This window comes from Nothobranchius furzeri, chromosome 16 (assembly GCF_043380555.1).
Source record: "Nothobranchius furzeri strain GRZ-AD chromosome 16, NfurGRZ-RIMD1, whole genome shotgun sequence".
Taxonomy (NCBI): Eukaryota; Metazoa; Chordata; class Actinopteri; order Cyprinodontiformes; family Nothobranchiidae; genus Nothobranchius; species Nothobranchius furzeri.
Genome location: NC_091756.1, coordinates 54,907,737 through 54,932,416, shown reverse-complemented (window position 1 = coordinate 54,932,416; position 24,680 = coordinate 54,907,737). Strand labels below are relative to the sequence as shown.

At 41.2% G+C, this 24,680-nt stretch overlaps 1 protein-coding gene across 1 annotated transcript; it reads right to left on the bottom strand.

Moving 5' to 3' along the window:
• Positions 1 to 515: 515 nt before the first annotated feature.
• On the bottom strand, positions 516 to 24,477 carry si:ch73-74h11.1 (desmoglein-2.1). The gene is made up of 14 exons (XM_054749555.2): positions 24,265 to 24,477; positions 19,939 to 20,058; positions 17,245 to 17,400; positions 16,037 to 16,175; positions 11,349 to 11,518; positions 10,391 to 10,525; positions 9,277 to 9,462; positions 8,505 to 9,148; positions 7,590 to 7,732; positions 6,502 to 6,723; positions 4,891 to 5,133; positions 3,289 to 3,422; positions 2,235 to 2,552; positions 516 to 2,150 (listed from the first exon to the last, which is right to left on the bottom strand). The coding sequence occupies exons 1-14, from the start codon at positions 24,325 to 24,327 to the stop codon at positions 714 to 716; spliced, it is 4,110 nt and encodes a 1,369-aa protein (XP_054605530.1). The 5' UTR covers positions 24,328 to 24,477; the 3' UTR covers positions 516 to 713.
• Positions 24,478 to 24,680: the final 203 nt, after the last annotated feature.

Here is a 24,680-nt window from a genome sequence, read left to right as displayed (position 1 = left end):
CGGGGTCCGTCAACTGCCGATGACGTCAAAGTAGTCGATTGGCTGAACATGAACCTTACGGAATTACGTAATCACGTTACATTGTTATCACGTTACGTTGGTCCAGGCAAAACTTTCTGTTGGAAAGATGGACAACTTTTACAAAGAAATCCATCATTACCTCTTTGAAAATACACTTTTAGCATAGAGCTGCATGTATATTAGGGCTGAACGATTAACTGCATGTGCAATTAAATTGCGATGTGACAAAAGGAGATTTTCTAATCGCAAAGGCTGCAATTTGGCAGTGAGTGGTTAGCGCAATGCTAATATACGTGGAAAATACCATAGGAATGCTAATGCTAATATCACCGATTACATTCTTACGAATTATGAATTAGAAACGTGCCAAATGATTACATTTGGAGTCTAATAGAAAGTAAAACTACCATCAATCAAATAAGTACAGACAGGTATTTTAGTAAAGCCAGAAAACTTTTAACTCCAGAGTTTTGGCTAGCAGCTATGAGCGTAACTGAACTACGCATGGACAAGACGTCAAAAACTCTAAACACAAAATACTTCAATAAACGGGACACACTTCTTTCCTGCAAATACAATTTCACAGGTGTTGCTAATACCTATGATCCTTCAAGGGACGTGCTCAAAGAGGAGTTCAACATTATGAATAAAATATAGTGTTTTATTTTACAAATACCATTATAAACACAAACTTACGTCGTAAGAAACATTATTTTAATAACGAAACTGCTAAATTCTTTCCAACAGTATAGATGTGTAGTGTATTTTGTCCGAGTGGGTTTGCCGTACTTTGACGTCATCGGCAGTCGAAGGACCCCGAGCCGATCTTGCACCCGAGCAGATCTTGCACCGACACCGGCTCCCTGAGTCACACTGCATTCAAGGGGACATCCTCTGTTGTTTGAAACTTTGATGGATATGTTGTCTTTTAATAAACTCTGTGGCACTGAATCAATGTATGGTCTTATATCTATTACCTCTAAATAACCCAACCACATTTGTGGCTGCCTGGTAAGAAAACTCTGTTTGGTAATGGAACTGGTGTGCCCTTTCTGACTAAATCTAATTATTCCTAAATACCAATTTTGTACAAAATCACCCTCATTTACAACAGCAATGGAACAAAGTAGGTGACTGTAGTTAGTCTCCATGACTGCCAAGCCTAAAACCCCCTGAGGGGGAGCAGTCTGTTCTACCAGGTTAGCATCCGTAGGCAAAGCGCCCTCAGGTGAACCTGGATTCTTCTCCTCTATTTCACCTGGCCCATTATTACTCTGGACTAACACATAAGTACCAGCTGCATTAGGACCCATCACGTTACAGCCGTCTACAGGGAGTAAGCCCTGTGACATGGCTGAACTAGACAGAAACATGGCGGTCCTGACTGGACTTATGGGGCTAGCGGGACTTATGGGACTTCCAAAACCCTCAGAATCCTGGACAACTTGCCCAGAAAGGGAGCTTTGGGTTCCACCCAGCACAAGTCTAGATAGATTCTGCGAGTCGTTTACTAAAAACATGCCTTGTATGTTGGCTCCATGAGCCCCATCTTCCACCAAAAGCATGTTCTGTGGGTTTGGTTGGACTATGTAGTGCATTGGCTGGAGAACCGGACTGGTGGTGTAGTAGATGGGCTGCTGCTGTAGTACAACTGTCTGATTTGGATAAGGCAACGTAGCAGAGTGACTGAAGCTTGCGCTACGACTGACGTTTCTGACTCTAGAGTGAGGTAAGGTCATGGATGTGGAGGCCGTGTCTACTGAACTGACAGATGAATTTAGGACGTTAGTAGATGATACTACCTTTTCCATCTTCACATCAGTACGTTTTGTCTCAACATCACGCTCAACCTTGGCCTTAAAGACTGGCTCAGGCCTACCAAATGCTGTTTTAAAACTTCTAGTCTCAAGCCCTCTAGTCTTACTATCCAGGAGGGATTTGGAAATGGTTCCAGGAGGAGAGCAGACCTCGGCCAGCGTCTTGAACTTTAGTCCAACGTCATTGAGGAATTCCAAGTCATCATCAGATTCTCCAAAACTGATTAGGCTCAGTGAGCCAGCTGTAGAGAGCTTGTCCTCGAGAGCAAATGGCAACAAAAGGTCGGTACCTGGTACATCAATCTGGGCTTTCTGTTTGAGGCAGAGAAGTGAGACAATCAGTCCATCATGGCTTTACTGTGTGGAATAAATCTGATGACACCAAGCTTCCATTACCTGGGAGTAGTACTCATAAAGGAAAGCATCAGGAAGGGCAAAGTCTTCTTCAAAAGCTGCTGTTTGATGATGATTTGATGTTTGCCAGCTGAATGTTGCCATATCATTGCTGTTATATGCATCTCTTGCATACTTGTAGATGTTGTCCGCCTCCATCAGGTTTTGGGGAATTTCCCCAAGCATCTGGTCATTTTCATTGTAAGTTTCAATGTAAGTTTCATTGATTCCTTTGGAGAAGTTGTTGAAATTCAGACCATGTGCTGCCTCAGTTTTTTGCCTGAAGCTTTGCGAAACAGGAAGAGCAACGAATGGAACGTCCTAAAGAAGAGGAAATTATTTTACTACAAACTGGTGCTTGTGTCATTAGACCTGAAAAGGTGAACCTTGCCTTGAAGGAGTCACATGCCCCCTACGTCATCCTTAATGTGTATTTCACTCATTTTGTCTGTGTCTAGAGACACATTCAGTTCTGTTCCAAATGACTGGTTTTAGTTAAAGTTCTTTCTATGGCTTTGCTTTCTGGCACAATACAGAAACAGCATAGGCATTATGGTAAATGAGGCATAAATGACCAGCTCTTACATGGATTAGATAGGACATTTTTAGAATTTAAAGAGCAAGTCACCCTCAAATCAACTTTTTTTGTTGATAAACTATTTAAATGAGTGTGTAATTGCTCTGTAGACACATTCAGTCAATAATTTGACACTTTACTTAATCTTAGTTAAAATTTAAATAATCTGCCTAAAACTGTCAGCGATGCACCGTCATCAGGCAAAAACTCTGCACTGCATTTGAGTTTAAATCTGCCATCGCTATTGGCTAAGAGGTATACTATGATGTTAGATGGTACATTATGATGTCACAATGTCGTGAGTGTGTGTATTTGTTAGTGGCTCCACCCTCTTGGTCTGCTAGGCAACAGCATTTGTTGCATTTTTAAACAGGAAGTGGGAGTTGAGTAAGAATCTGGCAGGGGGTGACTTGCTCTTTAAAAAACAAAAGGGAAATCTGAGATCTTTTTGAAAAATGAAATAACAAAATTGCCACCCACCTGGTCATTGCCTATACCCTCTGTCTGATATTGTATGAGGTGTTCTTTAGTGTCAAAGGGCATGTCACTAAACTGGTCTGCAAAAATGGTATGTGGTCCCCCACACTGGCAGAATATCAAGAGGGCAGGGATTACTGCAGAGAGAAGAAACACAGCTCAGTAACTGAGAAGATGTGTTATTGTAACAGAAATTCAAGCCAACGTTAAACAAAGTGAATGTAGACCTATAGTCCAGAATACCACAGTTTCCATACCTCACGGGAGCCAGGCTTCCTTTGTGGCCTTATGTCATAATTCTCCAGTAAGGTTTTCTTTGGCAGGTGTTGGGATACATTTCACTTATTTAGTGCAGTTCATTTGCAAATGACAAAAAATGTGTTTGTAATTATTATGCCACTTAACTCTAAAACCCTGTCATGTTTTTGACATCTGCATTGTGGTTTCATGGAGAATTGAAATATGTGTGCCTTTGAGAAAATCCAAACACTGCCCCTTTTCAAAACTCTAGCAGAAGTGTGGCCTCCAGGATCACCAACCAGGCTCTTTGAAACATCCCGCGAACCCAAAACATTAGCAATGATATCGACATAGTTCAGAGCCGCCACTAACGTTTATGTTTATTTATTTGACAGACGCTTTTATCCAAAGCGACTTAAAATTCACAACCTATAGGGCATGTTGTGATCCATGGGGGAAACCGGTGTACCCGGAGGAAACCCACGCATGCATGGGGAGAACACGCAACTCCACGCAGAAAGGCTGCAGCCGAGTTTTGAACCTGCAACCTTCGTGCTGCGAGGCAACAGTGCTAACAACTGCGCCACCATGCAGCCCAAGGCCACATAGTCTTGCCATGCTATGGTAATGTAGGTGCACTGCCACGGAGGCGTGCTACTGTTAGAGGAGGGTAGACCAAGTAGGAAAAACCTCTTAAGCTATGTTTCTGTATTGTTTTCAGTCTCTTTTGTCCCTGTCTCCCTGTCCCAGATTCATTACAAAACGTACCTCATCCTGCCTACTTTATAAACAATGGGACTATCAATTTATTGATCACTCACTGGTTGGTTTGATCTGACTCTTTGCATTCATTTTCAAACCAGTACTACTATTTTGGTGCGTCATAAGTCAACAAAGCCAATAACGAAGACCTCCTTCAGACCAATTGCTTGATAGGTAGAAGTGGGGTCAAGGATCCAAAGTTCACCCAAAATTTAAGAAAGTCTGGTCACTAGACTTCATTAACATATCATAACATTCTACCTCACTTCAGTAAAAACAAGTAGAAATCATGAATAGATCCAAATGGTCTTATGAATAACTGAGGGACACACGACCCTCCGTTCCCGACCCCCAAGAGTACACCCATGTTCCAGTTCTTTTGAGCCCCTGTTACTGTATCTCTTTTTCTTTTGAGACATGTTCAGGTTGAGCTAATTTGCATGTTTTTCATATTTTTCAGCTAATATATTTAATTTGGAAAACATGAATGAATCAACTATTTTTGTTTTTACAGAGCATCCCAGAATATGGGTTTTAAGAGTTTTAGTTGACTGTCAGTTTTTCAGTGACTTTTTTGGTTGTCTAAAATAAAACAAAACTCACACAACAGGAAGATTGATGCTGTTATGATTGGGCCAATGGCATGTGAAGAAAAGTTAGATGCGTTGCTTCCGTGTCTAGCAGCCTTCGCGCTCTGGCAGTCCTGTTTTCCAAGACAGGTACAGACTTCCACTGTAAATTTCTCATCGGTTGGGCAGGAATAGCCCTGAGCGTCCATCACTTCCAACTGCAGCTCGTACACGCCAGGCCACAGCATGTCAGCCGAGTGAAATGCAGCAGTTGTTTCTGGGAAACGGCAAAATAAATAAATAAATAAAATAAAATTAAATAAATAGTAATAAAAACAAAATAAAAACAATAATACTAAATGATACGTTACAGTGTTGCAATTATTACTTCAATTTAGCTTTATCAAAACCCAGTGCAAAACTTGTGCTGGACCAGTAAAAGTCATTATAAAAGCAAGGACAGCTTTAGAAGAAGAAAGCCAATACTTTCACAATGCTTCACCATAAAAGTTACTAGGTAGTGCTAATGAAGTGAAATGCCAGTGGATGATTACTTCTGGCAGTATGGGTTAAGTTTGCTAACTGTAATTTGATTGCAGCAGCATACATAAAACTATTGCGCATCAGTCCTTGGATAATGCTGAAGGTTCCTAACTGACTAAATTTTGCTTTAACAGCAATCGTTCATGTTGTCTAAGCCCCATCAGTGTGCTGAAGGGTTTAGATCACCCCTGCAGCGCTCAGTTCAGTTGAGTTATGTATTAACCACGGGAGAAGGAGGCCAGGCCAGGACAAGTCAGGCCTTTACCCAAGAAAGAGAAACCAGGCCAGAGAAAAAGGAAACTAAAATGGAGATAGAGATAATTTAGTGAGATGATGGAGCTAAGACAGACGAGGAGAATGCTGCTCATTATGTTTCTGGTATGATTCAATAAACACCAGCAGAGAGAAACACAAACTGTATTAATGAGAATTTAATCTGCTAGTCGTGTGACTTTAAAGTAATGACATATTTTATGAGCTCCATATTGTAGAAGTTAGTATTGCTTCTAATAATAATAATAATAATAATAATAATAATAATAATAATGCATTGAACTTATAAAGCGCTTTTCTAGACACTTAAAGACGCTTTCCACACACTCACACATTCACACACTGCTAGTGATGGTAAGCTACTTGTAGCCACAGCCGCCCTGGGGAGGTCTGACAGAGGCGAGGCAGCCATTTGGCGCCGTCGGCCCCTCTGACCACCACTAACACAGGCAAGTTGGGTGAAGTGTCTTGCCCAAGGACACAACAGCAGGATACCCCTGGCGGGAGCTGGAATCGAACCCATGACCTCATGATCATGAGGCAACCCGCTCTACCACCTGAGCAACTGCTGCCCCAACAGCTTCTGTCAGTGTGTCCCAGGGCATCTGTGGCTACAATGTAGTTCACCACCATCAGTGTGTGAATGTGTGTGTGAATGGATGAATATTTGACTGTACTGTAACGTGCTTTGGAGTCCTCACTCTGAAAGGTGCTATACAAGTGAAGGTCATTAACCACAACAATTGTTTTCTGAAATGTCAAAATTTAAGAACAAATACCAACAACAGGAAATATTAGCTTTGTCTTCTGAAGAGCACTTTTTTCATACCATTGATGACTTCTACATTCCACTTCCCTTTTGTACCATCTGGTAAGATTTTAAAAGTGAATGGAGCTGCGTTGGGAAAAGCATCTCCATCAAAGGCGGTGACGTGCACAGTTTTTTCATCAGAGCACAGACTGCTGCGAGAAGCCGTCAAGGTAGGACACTGGTCATTGGAGTCAGCAACCTGAATGGCTATTGTCCCCGTGGCTGTCTTTGCTGGCATGTCTGCAGGAGAAAATAACTCAGTTCAACATTAAACACACGCATGCACCTACGAACACACGCACACACACACTTCTACAATGAGAATAAAAATGAAAATGTGTTGTTTTTAAAACATCACGCTATGTTCATGTGTACTGTACATCTTGAATTGATCCAAGAACACCTGAGCAAATTTCTACGATAAGTATGTTTTATAACACAGGAATTACATGCAGCTGTGCTTAATCAGGTTTTTATAGGCCATTGAGTTTGTGTAAGTACATTTTCTTGCTGAGCTCAAGAGAGCTTTAGTAATAAATAAAGTAGTTTAATAAATGAGGCCCCAGGTTTGTCTTTGTTCAACCCCTGTGACAGCTTTCTGTCATGAACTCCTCCTCCTCCTGACCTCCTCTGCGGGCCGGGTTGGCGCAGCACTCCATTTCCCAGCATTCCCATCACCGACGCTACTCGGTGACGTCACCACGCGGAATCTATACAAGGAACTTTCACCGCTGAGCTGTCATTCAGTCATCGTCTCATGACAGACGTCAAACCGACCGAACCAAACTATTCCAAATCAATTCAGGAAAGAGAACTTTCCACGCTGTCTGCGCCCCAGCACGACAGCTCCCTACCTAAAGGAACCACAGTTCAGCCTCGACTCCATGCGAGTGCTGTATCGCCGTTCCTAAAAGCAAGCTGCGTTCCTGTTAGAACCAAACGCCAGTCACTCCGCGTCTGGGTCACACAGCCACGCTACAATCACCTCCGCTACGCTTCAGCTCAGCCCATCCGCCCTGACACTTTCCTTCTTTTATTAGTAACTGTTGGAACCGGCAACCAGATCATTCCTAGGTTCATGTTACCTTTATGACATAGGTGTTTACCTTTGGTTATTGCCAATATTTTGGCAACATAGGTGCCATTCACTAAGAAGGGCGACTCCCTGTCTGGCACCTTGTTGAGTTTGATCTCAGCTGTCTCCTCATCGATGGTGAACCAGTTGTCTGGATCATAGAATTTGGCATAACTGCAAGGAAAAGAACAATACACCATAAAGGTAAAAAGTGATAAGTATTTCTTGCTAAGAGTGAGCCGTTATGTCTCCTCCTTGAATTAAATCAGTTTGTGAGCTTGGTGGTGATGTTGTCTCCTTAGCTACATCAGACTCTGACTTTTATGGCTTGCAGCCAAATCTAAGCAACTAGATTGAGGAACAGCCCTTCCCAATCTGAGGCCAGAATGTCAGAGTGTAGCAACAGCTGAGGCTAGACTGATAAACTAGTGCCGTGAAGAGTTTTGTAAACAAGACCGGTTGATTTTAAACAAGCTTGGGTTAAACAAGAAGTCAGCGTGCAGAGGCCAGTTTAGGCGTGACGTGGGTTTCTCCTGCTGAACAGATTTAGACTAGAGCGAAGTCTGAATGAGACCTGCTATAGATTTATAATCCAGGTTAGATGTGATGAGAGCGTTAATGGGTGTTTCAAACTGGTGAAATGGAAGGGACAGTGTCTTTACAAAGAAATCAGACATGAAAGAAACTTGTCTTGAGGCTACCCCCCCCCCCCCCCACACACACACACACAGTTTCCATTAACCTCTAGTGTATGTTAATTAGAACTAAAACTCACTAAAACAATACTATATAAATAAACCAAGTTGAAAAGAACTTAATAGAATTTAACTGAACTGAATTTAATTGAATTACAAATGAAAAAAAAACAGAATTGTTTGGAATTATTGAAAATCACAGTCGTAAAAAGATACTGGCGTCTTGTTGACAATCTGTCCATGTGACTAACCTGACATGCTCAGCTGGTTTTTTTGTGTCTGGGTCAACAGCAGCAAATACAGCAATCACGCCATCTTGCGGTGCATCGTTGGGGTCTTCAGATACTGGAATCTGCTTGGTTTTCGGTACAAATGCTGGACCCTCTGGGATGTTATTTACATTAATTTTAATAGGATAGCTTTTTGGTTTATCTGGCTTTGGTTTGCCTCCTGGTCCTGGTTTGATACCTGGCTTTAGTCCAACACCCACTCCAGGCCCAGCGACAGGCTTGAGCCCTCCAGCAGGCTTAACAGGCTTAAGTCCTAAATCAGGTTTAAGTCCTGCATCCAACCCTGCATCCAATCCTGCATCCAACCCTGCATCCAACCCTGCATCTAATTCTCCATCCAGGTCAACATCTACATCTAAATCTAGGTCTGCATCCAATCCCAAGCCTAGTCCTAAATCTGCCCCAAGTCCCAGACCAGCTCCAAGTCCTGCACCAAGTCCTGCTCCAAGTCCAGCCCCAACGCCAGCTCCAGCTGCAGCTCCAGCCCCACCTTCTCCAACCTGGACATCCACATCCATGATTACAGGACCACCTTCTACAAAAGGAGCTACATTCTCAATGAGGAGGCCAAGCTCAAGATTCTGTACTTCTTCAAAGTCTACAGGCTATGTGGCCCAGATGGTGGACAGATGGAAATCAGATGTAAGGATAACAAAGAATGAGAAGAACCCAATTAGTTTCAACAATTAAAACAGGAAATGCAAAATATTTCAAATATCAACAACAAAATTACCTTGATCAACTTCAGAATCCCCTCGTTAGTTTCTTTGTCTGTCTCGATGGAAAATAGATTATCTTCATTTCCTTTGGCAATCGTAAAGACGGTCAGCCAGTTGTCTGTCTTTGCAAGGTCCTTGTCCAGAGCTTTGATTCTCATCACAACTACATCAGCAACGTTTTCATCCACAGAGCCAGCATACTGATAAAAACATTCCAATTAAAATGTGAACTAAAACTGAGAAGTTTTATTTTATTCTAGAAATGCACATTTTACTCTTGTTCACGTTACTGCATTAAGAAAGAGAAGATTACGTAAGCAATGCATCTGGGTGAAACATCTGTTGCACATTTTGACAGTTTTTGATTTGAAAACAGTGCTACCTTCTGGTACTCTGATTTAAGATGACTCAACTACCAAGAGCTGTGTCTTTTAAGGCTGTAGGGTAGGGGTATTCAATCCCAGACCTGGAGGGCTGGTATCCAGCACGGTTTAGTGGTTTATCTAGTCCAACACACTAGATTCAGTGGTTGAATCACCTTTGCAGCAGCTCATCAGGCCCTGCAGATATCTGTTAATCGCCAGCTGATTGAAATCAGGTGAGTTAAAGTAGGGTTAAAATCAAAACGTGTTGTATACCGGCCCTCAAGGCCTGGAATTGAATCCCCCTGCTGTAGAGCCTGATGGCTCCATCAGCTGATCTGACCTTCCTTTATAGTCTTCCTGTTAGTCGCACTAGGGCAGGAGTCACCACGCTTTGTAAAGCTGAGAGCTATTTTACCATTATTGAGCTGTATCAAGGGCTACCAATGGCTACATCTTTGCCTTTAATCCATAGAATTGCTTTGAAGGGCAAAGCCTATGTGACATTGAAGGGTAGTTACGTGTTGTAACCTCAGATTCTATGAGTATAAGCACAGCCCTTTAAGGTGGTGGGCCTCACTGGTTTTGTTTGGCTTATTAACCTTAGGAGAAAAAGGATGGTCCTCCAACTCTTTTTTACAAGACCGGGCCTTGGGTGTACAGTAAAAGCTCTTCAATGATTGGCTAATTCAAAGAGGAATTAACCCAGAAGCATAGCCTGAAAGGGCTACGAGTCTGGGGTTATAGTACCCCATCAATTATTTACCTCAGATTTTTCCAGAGTGGGGATGTTGTCATTGATGTCCAACACCTTGATCTCCACAGTTCCTGTTCCACTTTTACCTTCTGGTGCACCTCCCATATCTGTTCCCTTTACCACCAGTTTGTAGAAGTCGTGTTTCTGCCAGAGTAAAAAACAAAAACAAACAAAAAACAAAATCATGAAGAATCTCCTGGAAACCTTTCACCTGGCAGCAGCTAGATCTTTATGTGTAGCCCGGCTCGTGTCGAATCTACACATTTCGATCTGGAATCTATGCAGAATAAACCAACTGAAAGAGGGAGGGGTATCTGGTGGAATATTTTGAGCTGATTAGAGGACATGCAAGGTAGTGCCCGGCTGGCACTGGGTACCATATTTTGCCTTTAGCCAATCACAGAAACAACTCAAATGACGTATACCTTGTGTGCTTGGAAAACAACAACAACTCGCTCAAGCTTCATTCATTCACACACTCGACAAATACCATGTTTTCGGGTGATTTCTGCCGGTTTTGCAAGAAGAACATGCGCATAAAGGGCAGGATTTCCCCCAGCGCTTTATAAGCCTGGCAGGCCACCAGGTTTACTTGGTCACCCACCAGGCTAAGCGTGGTCCCCCCCGGCCCAACCTTCTCCGCTGACACGGATGATGCATGGCAGCGAAACGAACCTCAGGCCTCCCCTCTGCTAATACTGACAAGAAATGGTAGCGGAGCACAGCAAAAACTCTTGATTACCCCCTTCTTCCAGTTTATCTCTCCTTCCTGTCCTTTTCTCGTCACGGTCCTAATGGTTTTTGTACTCCTGCTTTTATTTGCCCTCATACAAAAATGTATTTACAAATTTGTGACATTGAATTAATGCAGAAGAAATTGCAACTCTTGTCAAGAACTCAGTCGTGAAGTTTAATTGTGTGTTAAAAATTTAAAACAAGTATGTTACTGAGTGTGTGGAAAGCTTACCTCTCTGTCCAGTGCTGGGTCATTGACAAAGAGATCCCCAGTCTTTGGATTTATATAGAACATTTGACCTTTGTCCTTAGGCTCCTGACTGACGATGGTGTAATGGATCTCTGAATTGATTGTTCCAGCTTGGTCATCATCTTTAGCTTCAATCTTCATAACTAAGGTTCCTGTAGTGAATCACAAAAGGCCAAAGTCAAGTCACTTAAACCAAAGTGCCACAGTGACACAGATGCAGGAGGATGCAGATCGAGCTTGAAGGACAAGTGAAACACAAGAGGCGAAGAGAAAAAGAGGATACAATGAGAAGTAAGTAGGTGAGAGCAGAAAAAGGATTACATGACGTTAAGGTGTACAAAGACAAAACCAGATTTTGGATGCAAATTGTCAAAACACTTATTCCAGTTACTAACTACCAGTTAGCTGGAAGAGCTGGTTCTGATTCACCAGTATGACAGCACTGATCCATGTCAGATTAAAACACGACTTTGCAGCAATCGCAGCTGGTCAGCAGGAATCTCTTGTTAAAGTGTGTGATTAGCCAGGCTTTACAATAGTTAGCATGATGAGATCTCTAAAGGCATAAAGGGGTTCTTTATGATGCTCACAGTGAATGATGAAAGTCAATCCCCTGATCAACATGACTTGATGTGAGAAACATTTTGTGGATGTGAAAGAACCACATGAACTGATGAAATGTGATTCTCTAAAAAAAATAGTCAATGTGTACTTTTGATTTTAAAGTGTATGCCGCCAGACATGAAGTTATTATGTAGCTGAGAACGTTTCCATGGTCTACTCATCACTGATAAAACTAGAGTTCTGGTGGGCAAAGGTGAAGTAATTATGTTAGTGTGTGTACATGCATCATGTACTTACAAATACACATTCACGTAGACATGCAAATACACACATACACATACAGATACATATAGAGCTCCGGGAGTTGACATCACTTCTCCCGGCATGCAACAGTTCAAATTTAAACGGCGCCATATTGGCAGGTAGAAGCCGGCAGCTGGACTATTTGTTATTGTCAGAAAACTCAATCAGACTATGGTAGATTCCTGTTGTGCCCCAGGATGCAGAACAGACATGGACAATGTAAGGAATGAGACATCTACAGGATTCCCCAAGATCCGGAACGCCGCAAACGTTGGATCATTGTAATAAAACGCGCTAGTGACCGGGCTAAAATGAAGCTGTGGGATCCCGAGAGTAAAGGTTTTCGCTTATGCAGCGACCGCTTCATATCAGGTACTTAAAACCAACGTTTCCTCAACTGTGTGTGGTATTTATTTTAAATGCTTTCATTACGATTCTTAGTGGGCTTCCTAAACTTATTTTGGCGTGGCTTTTTCTGTCTTATTACTCATAGCAACAAGTAAACATCACGTAAAACGTTGCCTTGTGATTTCTGTGTGCTGCCGTTTACGTGTTTTATGATCACAGCAATTAACCGGCTAAGCTGTATTTAATTTTTAAGCAATGGTTGATCAATTGTCATATCACACATAAAAAGCACTTTGGATTGCTGTTATCTGTCTCACCGAGACAGATCTCAGACAGATCCTGAGACGCTCCTGCCTGACATATTTATTTTATTCACGGAAAACAATCAAACTAGTGATTTCTCTTGGCGTTCAGTTTATACATTCAAACAGCACAGCACTCTATTTAAACTACTTACGTGTAAATCTGTTATTTGTCCATCAATTTTCATCTGCGTATCCGGAGTCGGGTTGCGGGAGCATGTAGCGTCAAAAGGCCCAGACTTCCCTCTCCCCAGCCGCCTGAGCCAGCTCCTCCGGGTAAATCCCAAAGGGTTCCCCGGCCAGGTCCGGTAAGAAGTCCGCTCCGACAGCTTCTGGCGTTTTTAAAAAGTATCCCAGGGGCACGGTAAGGGTCGGAGATGTTTAGTCTATTTAATTTCTGACTATATAAAACGATTTCTTCGGTTTTAAAGTGTGAAGTAAACTCTGACGAAGTAAAATCCAAGCCGATCCCGTTCACGTTCATGGTTAGATCCGTCTTTGTTTAGCTTCTTTTACCTGCCAATATGGCGTCTACTAACAGAGAGTCACGTGGGGTCCGGAGCTCTATAGGCAAAGCTGGCCAACGTTATTTATATAACACATTTCATACACAGAAGCATTTCAATGCTTTCCAAGTGCAAGATCAGCAAGAATATAAAACAGCTGATTATGAAATTAAATACAAAATAAACAAATAAAATTAGAGGGACGAGCAAAATATCAAACACTCCAGAAGTCCGTGCGAGCTCACGATTGCTGATTGGTAGCTGGTCACGTGGTGTTAATTGCCTCTCGGAACCCCCTGTACTCTACATGATGCTCAGCGCAAAACTCGCCCCGATCTTGTGGATTCTCGCACGAGTGGAAAATCGGCTCAAAAAAGTGAAAAAGTCACACAGTGTACGCCCGGCTTTAGACTGCTGGAGGACATCCTGACCACTTTCCACACTCTACTACATTCCTCTACATTTTCTCTCTTTATTGCATTATTTCCTTCTATTTCAGTAGTTAACTTTATTTTTTCAGTGTTCTTCTCCTCAGAAGGAGCTAAAATGATGTTCTGCTGAGCTGTGGTGGCCTCATGGAGGGGGCCATCTCTTGAAAACTGTTGCTAACCACTTAAACATTCTCCCTCTCCTGATAATAACATTTTACTTTCTTTGACATAGAATGTGCTACTGCTAGTTTTGAATTAATTACAGATTCACTAAGATGAAGACAATAAAGTTTATCTTTTATTAAATACAATATTTACTAAGAAATCACAATGTAGCCATAGAAATATTACTTGGTGTATATGTTGTGTGTGTGTGTGTTTGTGTGTGTGTGTGTGTGTGTGTGTGTGTGTGTGTGTGTGTTTGCAGGCTTCATGGGTTCTTGTGGCCCTGGGTTGGATTTTTATCCCTGTCTACATCTCTTCTGGTGTAGTGACCATGCCTGAATACCTGGCCAAGCGTTTTGGGGGCTCCAGGATACGAATTTACATGTCTGTTCTGTCCCTCATTCTCTACATCTTCACAAAAGTATCGGTAAGATGCACACACATGCAAAAACATTTTCCACTTGTACTTTCAAGGTATACATTTATCCAATTTTCCAAAAATTTCACTTAAGGAGTAACCACGTGCTTGTGTTTGTCAGACAGACATGTTTTCAGGAGCACTGTTCATCCAGGTGTCATTGGGTTGGGACCTTTATCTGTCTACGGGCATATTACTGCTGGTTACAGCTATTTACACGGTGGCAGGTACACACACATGCACACACGCACACTCGAATTGCATGGAGTGAACTGTGAATGCATTGCGACCATAGCCGTAGTGTCCTGTAGATGCATATTTCTAAACACTCCGTCATCCTTAAGTGCACCACTGAGTCATAGGCTTTTTGTAGTAGGCGGTGTATCTGGTTTCACAGTCTCAGCAGGGATTCTGTCAACCAGCAGTTGGTGTTTGGCTCCTTTGGTGTTGCTGCTAACTCCCTTCAGTGCCCTGCTTATGTACCTGAATCCTCAGCTTTGCAACTAGAATGACAGGGGCTTCTGTACTGTACAGAGGCATGTGACTCCCTGGTTATAGGTTTTTCATAATCAGGACTGTTCACAATTGGGTTATCCATGGGTAGCCCCGTAGTAGCTGGTACTCACTGTGCTGCCAGGCTTTCAAATGTTTTGACTTGTGGTCCATTGACCCCAGCCTACTGGTTGTGCAGTGCACCATGCTTAAGACCAGAGGTGACAGATCATGATTTTTATCTTGCGAGGCGCTTAATAAAAGATCATTTTCTTTTCTGCCTTCCTTTGTCTTAGTCCGATTTTCAAGGATAAACAAACATGCTGCCTGTCGAATGTGATGTTTAGTCAATCATGCTCGCTCCTCCTCTGTGTGTGTGTGTGTGTGTGTGTGTGTGTGTGTGTGTGTGTGTGTGTGTGTGTGTGTGTGTGTGTGTGTGTGTGTGTGTGTGTGTGTGTGTGTGTGCTCTGTCTTCTCGATCCCCAGTGAGTCGTGGAGGATGGCTGCTTATACTGAGCCAGGATCCTCTGGAGGTTTCTTCCTGTTAAAAGGAAGTTTTCCTCTCCACTGTCGCTAAATGCTTGCTTAGTATGAGGATTGCTGTAAAGACACTGACACCAGTCAGTAAATAGATGAAACCTGCTGGGTTCCTTATATAGGAAACTCTTAACTGATTGGCTTAATGACCTGAACTGTATTGGAAAGTTTACTGTGTCATGATTTGGTGCTATATAAATAAACTTGAATTAAATACATGTACACATACATAGAAATCTATATATACACACATACACATACATATACATGTACACATGCACATATACACATACAAATACATATACACATATACACAAATACACATCAACACACACATACACATACACACACACATAAACATACACATACATATACACATACAAATTAATATACACATTTATATACACATAGAAACACAAATACACACACACACACACAAATACACATACACATACACATACACAAGACCCCTGGAGATCAATGTCAGAAAACTGTGACAGAAGATGAAAAATGTGAGTAAAGCTGCAAAATGGTAAAATGTATCCCCGTTTTAGGGCAGAAACATGATTAAAACTACAGACTTAAAACTTAGGTCTTTACTTACCTTTCTTGCTGCTCTCTGAAACATTGCCAGTGTGTAGGGTAAAGTAAGGAGGATTGTCATTCACGTCCAGGACAGTAACAGTCAGTGGAATATTGTCCTCAGCTTTGGATCCGTCTTTGTATTTAGCTATGCCTGTTAACTGTCAAGGTAAGGAAAGAGAACAGGGTTAGACTATGATCCCGTGTTTTAGAATGGGTCAAGTGCCCCTTTATTTATTTGGTGATTGTTATTCTGCCAACAAACAACAGACTGCAGTGGCAGAAATACCAATTTCTAACAGATCTTCTACGTTGGGTCAACTGAGATCACCTTGCAGCTTGGCTTGCTTTTAGCACCTCCTAGTGTCTGTTAATCAATGCATAATTTGAAACTTAACTCCTTGCTGTGAGTTCATCTTTTCAACACCTTAACTCATTCACTGCCATTGACGACTAAAGTCGTCATTTTAGATCCAACCGTTCACTGCCAATGACGACTAAAGTCGTCATTTGCATTTTTTTTACTGTTTGAGCATCGGAGCGAGCCCCCGCGCTGAGAGAACAAACATCTCAGCCCTGAAGCCGATCTTCATCCGCATACGTCACAGATCACATGACCAGGAAGCAGACCATCCATGTGTTTGGAGATTGTTTTGGGCTGTTCCTGTAAAAAAAGTGAGGCGCGAACCGGAAAAGCTTCTGCCGATCACAATTCGACAACGGATTATGAAAGAACGGATAACGCTCGAAACACGCGGCTTCTTCCTGATGTAAGAGGCGAGTCTCCTCTTTGTTTAGGTTGTTTTGGCATCGACATCATGCTAGCGCGCAACGTTCTGTGACTCTTAAAAAAACAGTAAAAACGGTGAAAAACGCTGGCAGCGAAGGCCGTTAGCGATCAGGAAACGGCTGGCAGTGAATGAGTTAATCTTAGTGCTGAAATGTCTCCCCAACCTTCATTAGTTTCTACAGGAGTGGTTCATCACTAAATAAAACAAATCAGCTGTGTTCATGATCTAAAACATTTGTAACGTAGGTCCTTTTTGGTTAAAGCAATAATATAGAATACAGTGTAAAGACATGATAGTCTGCGTGTGATAAAAAAAATACAGTCATGAAACCAATATATGTCCTTGTTAGAAAGTAGAACATTTTGAAAAAGAACAGCAAAGGTAAAGCAGTTCAGACATCATTCACAGAAATTCTAGAATGACAGTTTTCATGACTCACATTGAAGGATGGGTGTGTCTCTCGATCAAGAAGACCCGTAACGGTTATAAATCCGGTGTGGTGGTCGACCTTGAAGAGGTTGTATGGAGGTTGGTCAGCACCTGGTCCTGTGAGGTAATACTCCACCGTGGATTGCACCTCTCGATCAGATCGAATCTGAAAAACATAACATAAAAAACAAGTGTTGGTTTTTGTTTCCACCTTGCAATTTCCTTGTCTGAAATTTAATCTTCCTAGTTGCAGATGCTTCAAAATGTTAAGGTGCACTTTTTCTCCACTGTTGAGAAAAATAAACCATATTTCAGAAGCTGTTTGAAGCTGGCTGCAATAAAATAAAAAACATCCGGTTTTAAAATCCGCACCTGCTGAGAGGAGTGTGAGATAATTTATACAATTATTTAATTTAGAGTAAATCAGCAATGATAAGAAACATGAATATCTCAGTGTGTATTTATTTTTCTTTATTGCTCACCTCCTCTTACTGTGGTATACTTTTATGATTTGGTATTTTTACTCTTGAAAAAGGTTATGAATCTTGGACTTGGGCTTTGTTTGTCCCTTTGCATTTCTAAAAACAATATTACAATCTTTTGCCTTCATCTGCTACTTCCTGTGTCCAACAAATGGGTACATTTGGTCAGAAAATACCCTTTTGGATAGTGTAGTCACGTTTGTCTTGCTTCCTCTGTAACATCAGCATCTAATTATTCTTGTAATGTTGCTAATCTGTTTAAAAGTTAATTGTGGGGAGTGAAAGCTCATCCGTAGGAATTGCAGCTCCAAATGAAAGAGATTGTGAATGGTTGAACACCGCTAAAATGAGATACAAACAAGGCTTTGAAGAAAATGTAATATTGAGACTGATTAAAACATCAAATGTTCTAATCTAACCTTTTTTTCTCTCATTAAAACGTGTTTGCTCTTTCTACTTTATTTTGGTGGTGGAGGCAGCCATGGTCTGTTAACCAGATGAGAGACTGTAGTTGTATGTATTATGATATATTATGTACACACCAAGCTACACGAGATATGTCTAAAGATAAGTTGCTGCAGGCCGCTAGAGACTAACAACCAGATGGACATGCTAACAACTAGAATGGCATGAAATGAGTTGGTTCATCAATAAGTTAACAAGTAGAGATGCTTATAAGCCAGCTAATTGGGCCTCAAGTCAACAGTGAATCTGTCACAGTGGGCCATCTGGATGAAGGCTCAGAGTTTTTAACAGTCTGACTTTTTATTTTCAAATAACATTGCAAAAGTGAGAGAGTACCAATACCCTTGGTTATTTTACCAGTAACTCATGTAAAATTCAAACCTCTTTCTTCATCATCCAAATAAAAAGCGTTGAGATGTCTGTTTGTGCTGGTGCAAATTTTTATTTATCTGCATGAGTTGCTTCTTATTTTCTAGGGAAAACTTCATTTTACTTATTGTAAACCTTTTGTAACACTGATATTTAAAGGCGTGGCTTACTTATTTATTCAATACGTTTGTAGTGTTCTCTAGTGAATATCAATGTCTTATGAGTCGTTAAAAAAATAAAAAAGCTATGATGCTCCTGTTCTGACGTGTAGAAGTTCGCTGTTGCAGAGGTGGGTAGAACACAGCAGGACTGCTCATTATTATTAATGATATGCACACACCTTCCTTCTGAGTCAGTGCGTTTACATGCAGCCAGTAACCCTTTTAAAACCCGAATATTCACAATAACCCGGTTTCGCAGGTCCATGTAAACACCGCCAAAAACCCGGATATGCTCATAACCGGGTTTTTAAAAACCCGGTTACTACACCTGGGGTAACCCTTTTCTAACCCGAATGTTTGGTCGTGTAAACGCATATCGGGATATCCCCATCAAAGCGTGTGTTCTGCACATGCTCTGTTCGCAAGGAATCTTGGTCTTTTGAGTAGCGAGACGTCTTGTATGCGCCAGAACACCGGAAGTAAACAACAAGTTGGGAGCAAAATGGCGAGTCGCGGCACAGCACCACACTTTTGGAGTGACGAGGAAACTAAGGCGCAAAGAAACGCGGTCGCTATCTCTTCTGAACTGGGAAACATGTTGTTTTCACGGATACCGGAACAAGAAGAACCGGAAATGACGCATATTGCGTCTGGACGTAGTCCACACGTCCTGACGCTACCCCAACGTCCGCATTTAAATCGGGTAATGCAAGTTAGGTGTAACTCTTTCTATTTATGCTTGTAAACGGGTTATTCTGATCAACTCAGAAACTCGAATCCCGACCTTAACCCGATCATAACCCGGATATTGGCTGCATGTAAACGTACTCATTGACTAACAGAATGTGTTCAGCCATGCTGCAAAGTCACTATCACAAGACACTCTCCGCTCTCTCTCCTCACTACAAAAACATTTCAAAAGCCTTCCTGTGGGCGGGCACAAGCCAAGAATGCCACGAATGCAAATTCACAGTGTGACATAGATATGTGAGGATTTTCAAATCCTAGCATTTCACTGTCTATTTTCCATCAGCAGCTGATGCAGGAGATAGGTGTAGGAGATTGTTTTCATGTTCAACCTGCCTGAAAACCTCAGTGACTGATTATAAACAGAAACAATAATCAAAAAATGTGTTATTTAATGTCAACCGTACCTTTAATCTTTTAAAACTCATTCAGTCGCTTTGACAACATCACCACATTTTATTTTTAGTCAATGTAAATTACCTTTGCGATGAATTCCCTGTCGGTGTAATCCGTGTTCTCGTACAACTTGGCTGGAGGAAGGATCCACTCTCTTCTAGTTCTTTTCAAAGTCTTCTGCTCTTCTGCTGCCGTACTGATCATCTGAAATGATAAGAGACTGTTGTGAGCTCAGTGCAGAATGCTGGGACGTGGTCAGCTCAACCATGTTAACATCATGCAGTCATGATTTCCACAGCATCAACATTGACATATTCAAACACGATACAGTAATTTCAATAATCTCTTAAGTACTTCTACTAGTTTATAAATAAATTAATGGCATGGGGCCAAAATACATGTCAGATCTCATACTATTTCATTACTTCATGTTAATTTATGATTTTATGTACATTGTTGGTGCTCGGCACTCTGGGCACCCTTGATTGGTGGCTTTAAAGGGCTTTACAAATAAATAAATGAAATGAAAATTTTCATGTATTCATCAGCCTTTGAATGAATGTTTCTTATGCTGCACCTTCTACACTGTAACTGCTCACTTTTTAACTTAGCCTTTTTTATTTTAATTTGACATCAAATTAAAGTTTTAGTTTTTTAAATTTGATTTAAATATAAATAGATTTTAATATTTTGTGTTCTTTCTCCTTGAAAGCACATTGAATTGCTTCTGTGTATGAAACGTGCTATGCAAATAAAGCTGCTCTGTCTAATTTTCATACGGACCAAACAGAAGTCTCTTTCAAAACCCATGTGTGCAGTAAATAATATGAGGGTTATTTTAATTATGCCTCCCATTGAATATACAAAAAAAAAAAAGCTCAAAACCAAATTTACTGAAAGATCTGAGATCTTTTGCAAATTTGTGTTTTGCTACTAAATGTAATTCTTAAAGCTATCACAGAGACTCAAATATTTATCACTGGCTAATTGGTGCTCATATTTGTGTCTGGTTTGCTAATGCTGGTGGTGAAGCCGCGGAGGAAGAAGAGCTATATGAAGTGACAGGTGTATCTGTAAAACTATTTGTTATCCCCACTTGAGATGATGAGTGTGTTGGACCTAAAAATAATTTACCAATGATAAGGTACCGTGCCATTGTCTCTCCTTTACATTTTGAACACAACACCTAATTGTGGAATTTTACAGCAGATAATCCATCACATCCAGATGATAGCAAACCAAGAACCAAAGTAAGTCTCCCCTACCTACCTGGATTAAAACATTTTTACTTTTTAATCAGGGCAGTACCCTATTCTTTTACACGAAGGGAGGGGCTTAACATTTGTACTACAGCCAGGGGATTTCTGGCTCCTTTCTTTCTGGTTCTTCCACTGATTAACGATCAATACTCAAAGGGAACCATATGGTGCCAACTTATCTGATTTCCTGTTACAACATTTCTGTATCCATGGTAACAATTTTAACAACATGGCTTTTGTTTCATCAAACAGCTCACAGACTTCCTGTTTCAATCAACAGCACACAAAAATAGATTAATTTGACTAAGCAACCTCAGCACCAGACTTGGATTGGCTCCTTTTTCCCAGCACACATAATGATCTAGTATACGTATCGTTGTACTGCAGCTGTTTGGCGTGCACTGACTATTTAGCAAGCACAGACTGGTTGACATGCACTGACTGTTGTGCATGTACATACATGCTAACAGTGATTCCACACAAGTGTCAAGTGGCTCTTTTCCACTAATACCCACTTGGCACAGCTTGACTTGCACTGTAGCACAGCGTGATCCGTACCTGACCCAAACGCAACAATGGAGGACATGGTAGTGATTTTGAACATTTGAGATGAACCTGGCTGGAACATTTTGTTCAGTCTGTGGCTTTTTGTCTGACTCCAAAATGTAAAGACTCAGAAAAGGCTCCAGGCAGCCCACCCCCTAACAAATCAGTGACTCCACTCCCAGCCAATCTGCAACCAACCTCTCTCTGATGTTGGCTTTTCAGTCTGGCTCGGTACGCTTGGAACCACATTAAAGTCAGTGAAGAACACTGACTCCAGACTCACACACAAGATAACAAATTCCCGCAGATCTCCCCCAAAGCCATCATCACACACTGGTGAGTTTCATCTCCACATTTGACCCATCCCCATGGAGGGGAGCGGTGAGCTGCAACGGTGGCTGCACTCCGGAACTATCTGGTTGCTTAACCCCACAGTCCAACCCCTTAAAGCTGAGTGTCAAGCAGGGAGGCATTGGGTCCCATTTTTAAAGTCTTTGGTATGACCTGACCGGGAATCGAACCCGAATCACCCGGTACCAGGGTTAAGCGTTAAACTGACAGTCTGATTTTGTAACATGATGAACGGCACAGATGAGCCTAAAGTTTTTTCTCATGTTTCTCTGCTCCGTGATGATTTATGGAACTCTTCCCATCAGTTCCCTGATGCCTGGAGGTTCACACTCCTGTGCAAAAAGAACCGCCAGTGTCGGCTCATACTCCCACAGGAAACGCGTCTTCATTTTTACATTCAGAAGCGTTTAGAAAAATGTCTTGTTTCTTCTTCTCCTTAGTTCTTGGTAGTACACATTAAATATCCTGAAAAGCCTATTTAAAACACCCATTTTTAATATTGATGAGATAAATATTTTTTGAAAACTATTTAGTGGTATTTGTTAGTAAATCATGTCAACTGGACATGAATATGTTTCATGGATAAGCAAAATCCAAAGCCAAGCCAATTTTATGTGTATAGCGCATAATAACATTGTGCTTCACAGAATTAAAGTTAAAAACAAAACACACAACAATACACAACGTAAAAAGCATAAAAAACTAAAAGACTCTCATTCTGAGTTCAGGACTAAAGCACAAAAGGTCAGTTCAGACAGAGTAAAGGTTTGAACACATAACAAGGAAGAACATTTTGTCTTTAGATGCTTTCCTTCCAGAAGGGCCACAAACAGGTCAGACTGGAATCGTGGAAGTGAGAGTTTCCACCCTGACACTGATAAAGAGGTCAGACTCAAGTCGAAAGTCGGAAGGCTGCCAGCAGTGAACTGTGACACATATCATGTGTGGACTTTTATCTGGCTGTTCAAGGCAACAAAAACATGGTGAAAAAAAAAATAGGGTTTCATTTTAGAAAATGTTTTGTCTTTTGGGCAAATGTCTGATCTTTTTAAAATAACTGACTCAAAAAATATTTTTTTTGTTTTATTGTTTTTTAACTGTTAGTTCTAGGAATTTTGTTGTTTTTCTTTTTTATCTTTTATCTCTGTTTTACGTGACTGTATGACGCTGGTTTAATTAACTAACATTTTTAGTGTACAGCACCTTGTTTGGTTGTAATGCCTTGTTGAATGCGCTTTATAATAAAATGGTATGGTATGGTATAACATCTGGATTTACAAATGAAATGAAACACAGTTTTGCTTCAGTCTTGTTGTTCAGGGGGAGCATGATAATACTACACCATTCTCACTGGGACACCAGCTGATAGCACCTAACAGTTTAATGATTGGCCGCCATTTTGTGCCAAGCGTCATGTTGTTTTCACAGTCGCCATTTTGCCACATCAACGCGATACGGGCAGCTAGTGCGAGTATTCTTTGATGTTTCTCAGTTACCTCATTTCAAATTTGGCCTCTCACTAGTTCACCCCTCACTCACACACACACACACACACACACACACACACACACACACACACACACACACACACACACACACACACACACACACACACACACACACACACACACACACACACACACACACACACACACACGCTAGCTAGCTGTATAGATAAATGAGGAAAATTGGTTTTAATGCAAAAATCAAAAGACATATATAAAATTAAAATAAATGGTTGTAAAGAAAACAAAATTCAGAGTGGAAACATTATCAGAGAACTTCGAAAAGTGTCCAACAACAGTGAACCTAAACAATCTGTCAGAATGAAAAATGAAAGCATGGGAAGTCAAATTTCAGAAAATATAAATAATCCACGTACTTCAGGTTTATTTCAAAGCATTTAACTTCCTTTTTAGAATAACTAAGTCTGCATCTATAGATTCACACTTTGTTCCTAGTTGGGTTTATTTATGCTAACGCAACATGAATCAAGTTCTCGAAAAAGCAGTCAGGCAACTTTAGCTTGTCACTTTCTGTTGCTACAAAAACTGCCACCTTGAATCAATCTTTGAATAGTTATTGAAGCTGGGAAAACACCATCATATCAACTGTAGCGTTTAGTTACAAATCAGTTAAACATGAGAGAAGGCAACATATGTCTGTGAGAAATTACGTTCTGTCCTGTAAAAGGCTCTTCCGAGGTTTGCAGCAAGTTCTGGTTTGTCAAGTTGGAAATAAAGTAAGTACTCACCAAGAACAGCGCTAGTAGAAGGAACAGTCTCATGTTTGAGGAGTAGAATTGAAACGTGATCATTTGTGAAGCAGCAGCATCCACCAGGTCGTTGCTTCTTCGTGTGTAATTTTACAACTTTCTACAACTGTCAAAATCAAAAACTGCTGATGAGCCTTTTTGTTAAAACGCCAGCATCGCCCCTAGTGCACCACTCCTAGTTAGGCAGCTACCTCGAACCCTGCATGTCATTATTCTTGTACCTTGCTGCCTCTCACATGCTTGCATGTTTCCAGAAGGTGTGCCCTTCCTACAGTTGAAAGTGTTCAGGTATAGCCTCAGGGATGAATACCTGGCAATGCTTAACAGAGACAGTAGAAAAAACTCCACCGAAAGTAGTTTTTTAAATTTGGATTTTCTGCCGATTTGGTAAGTTT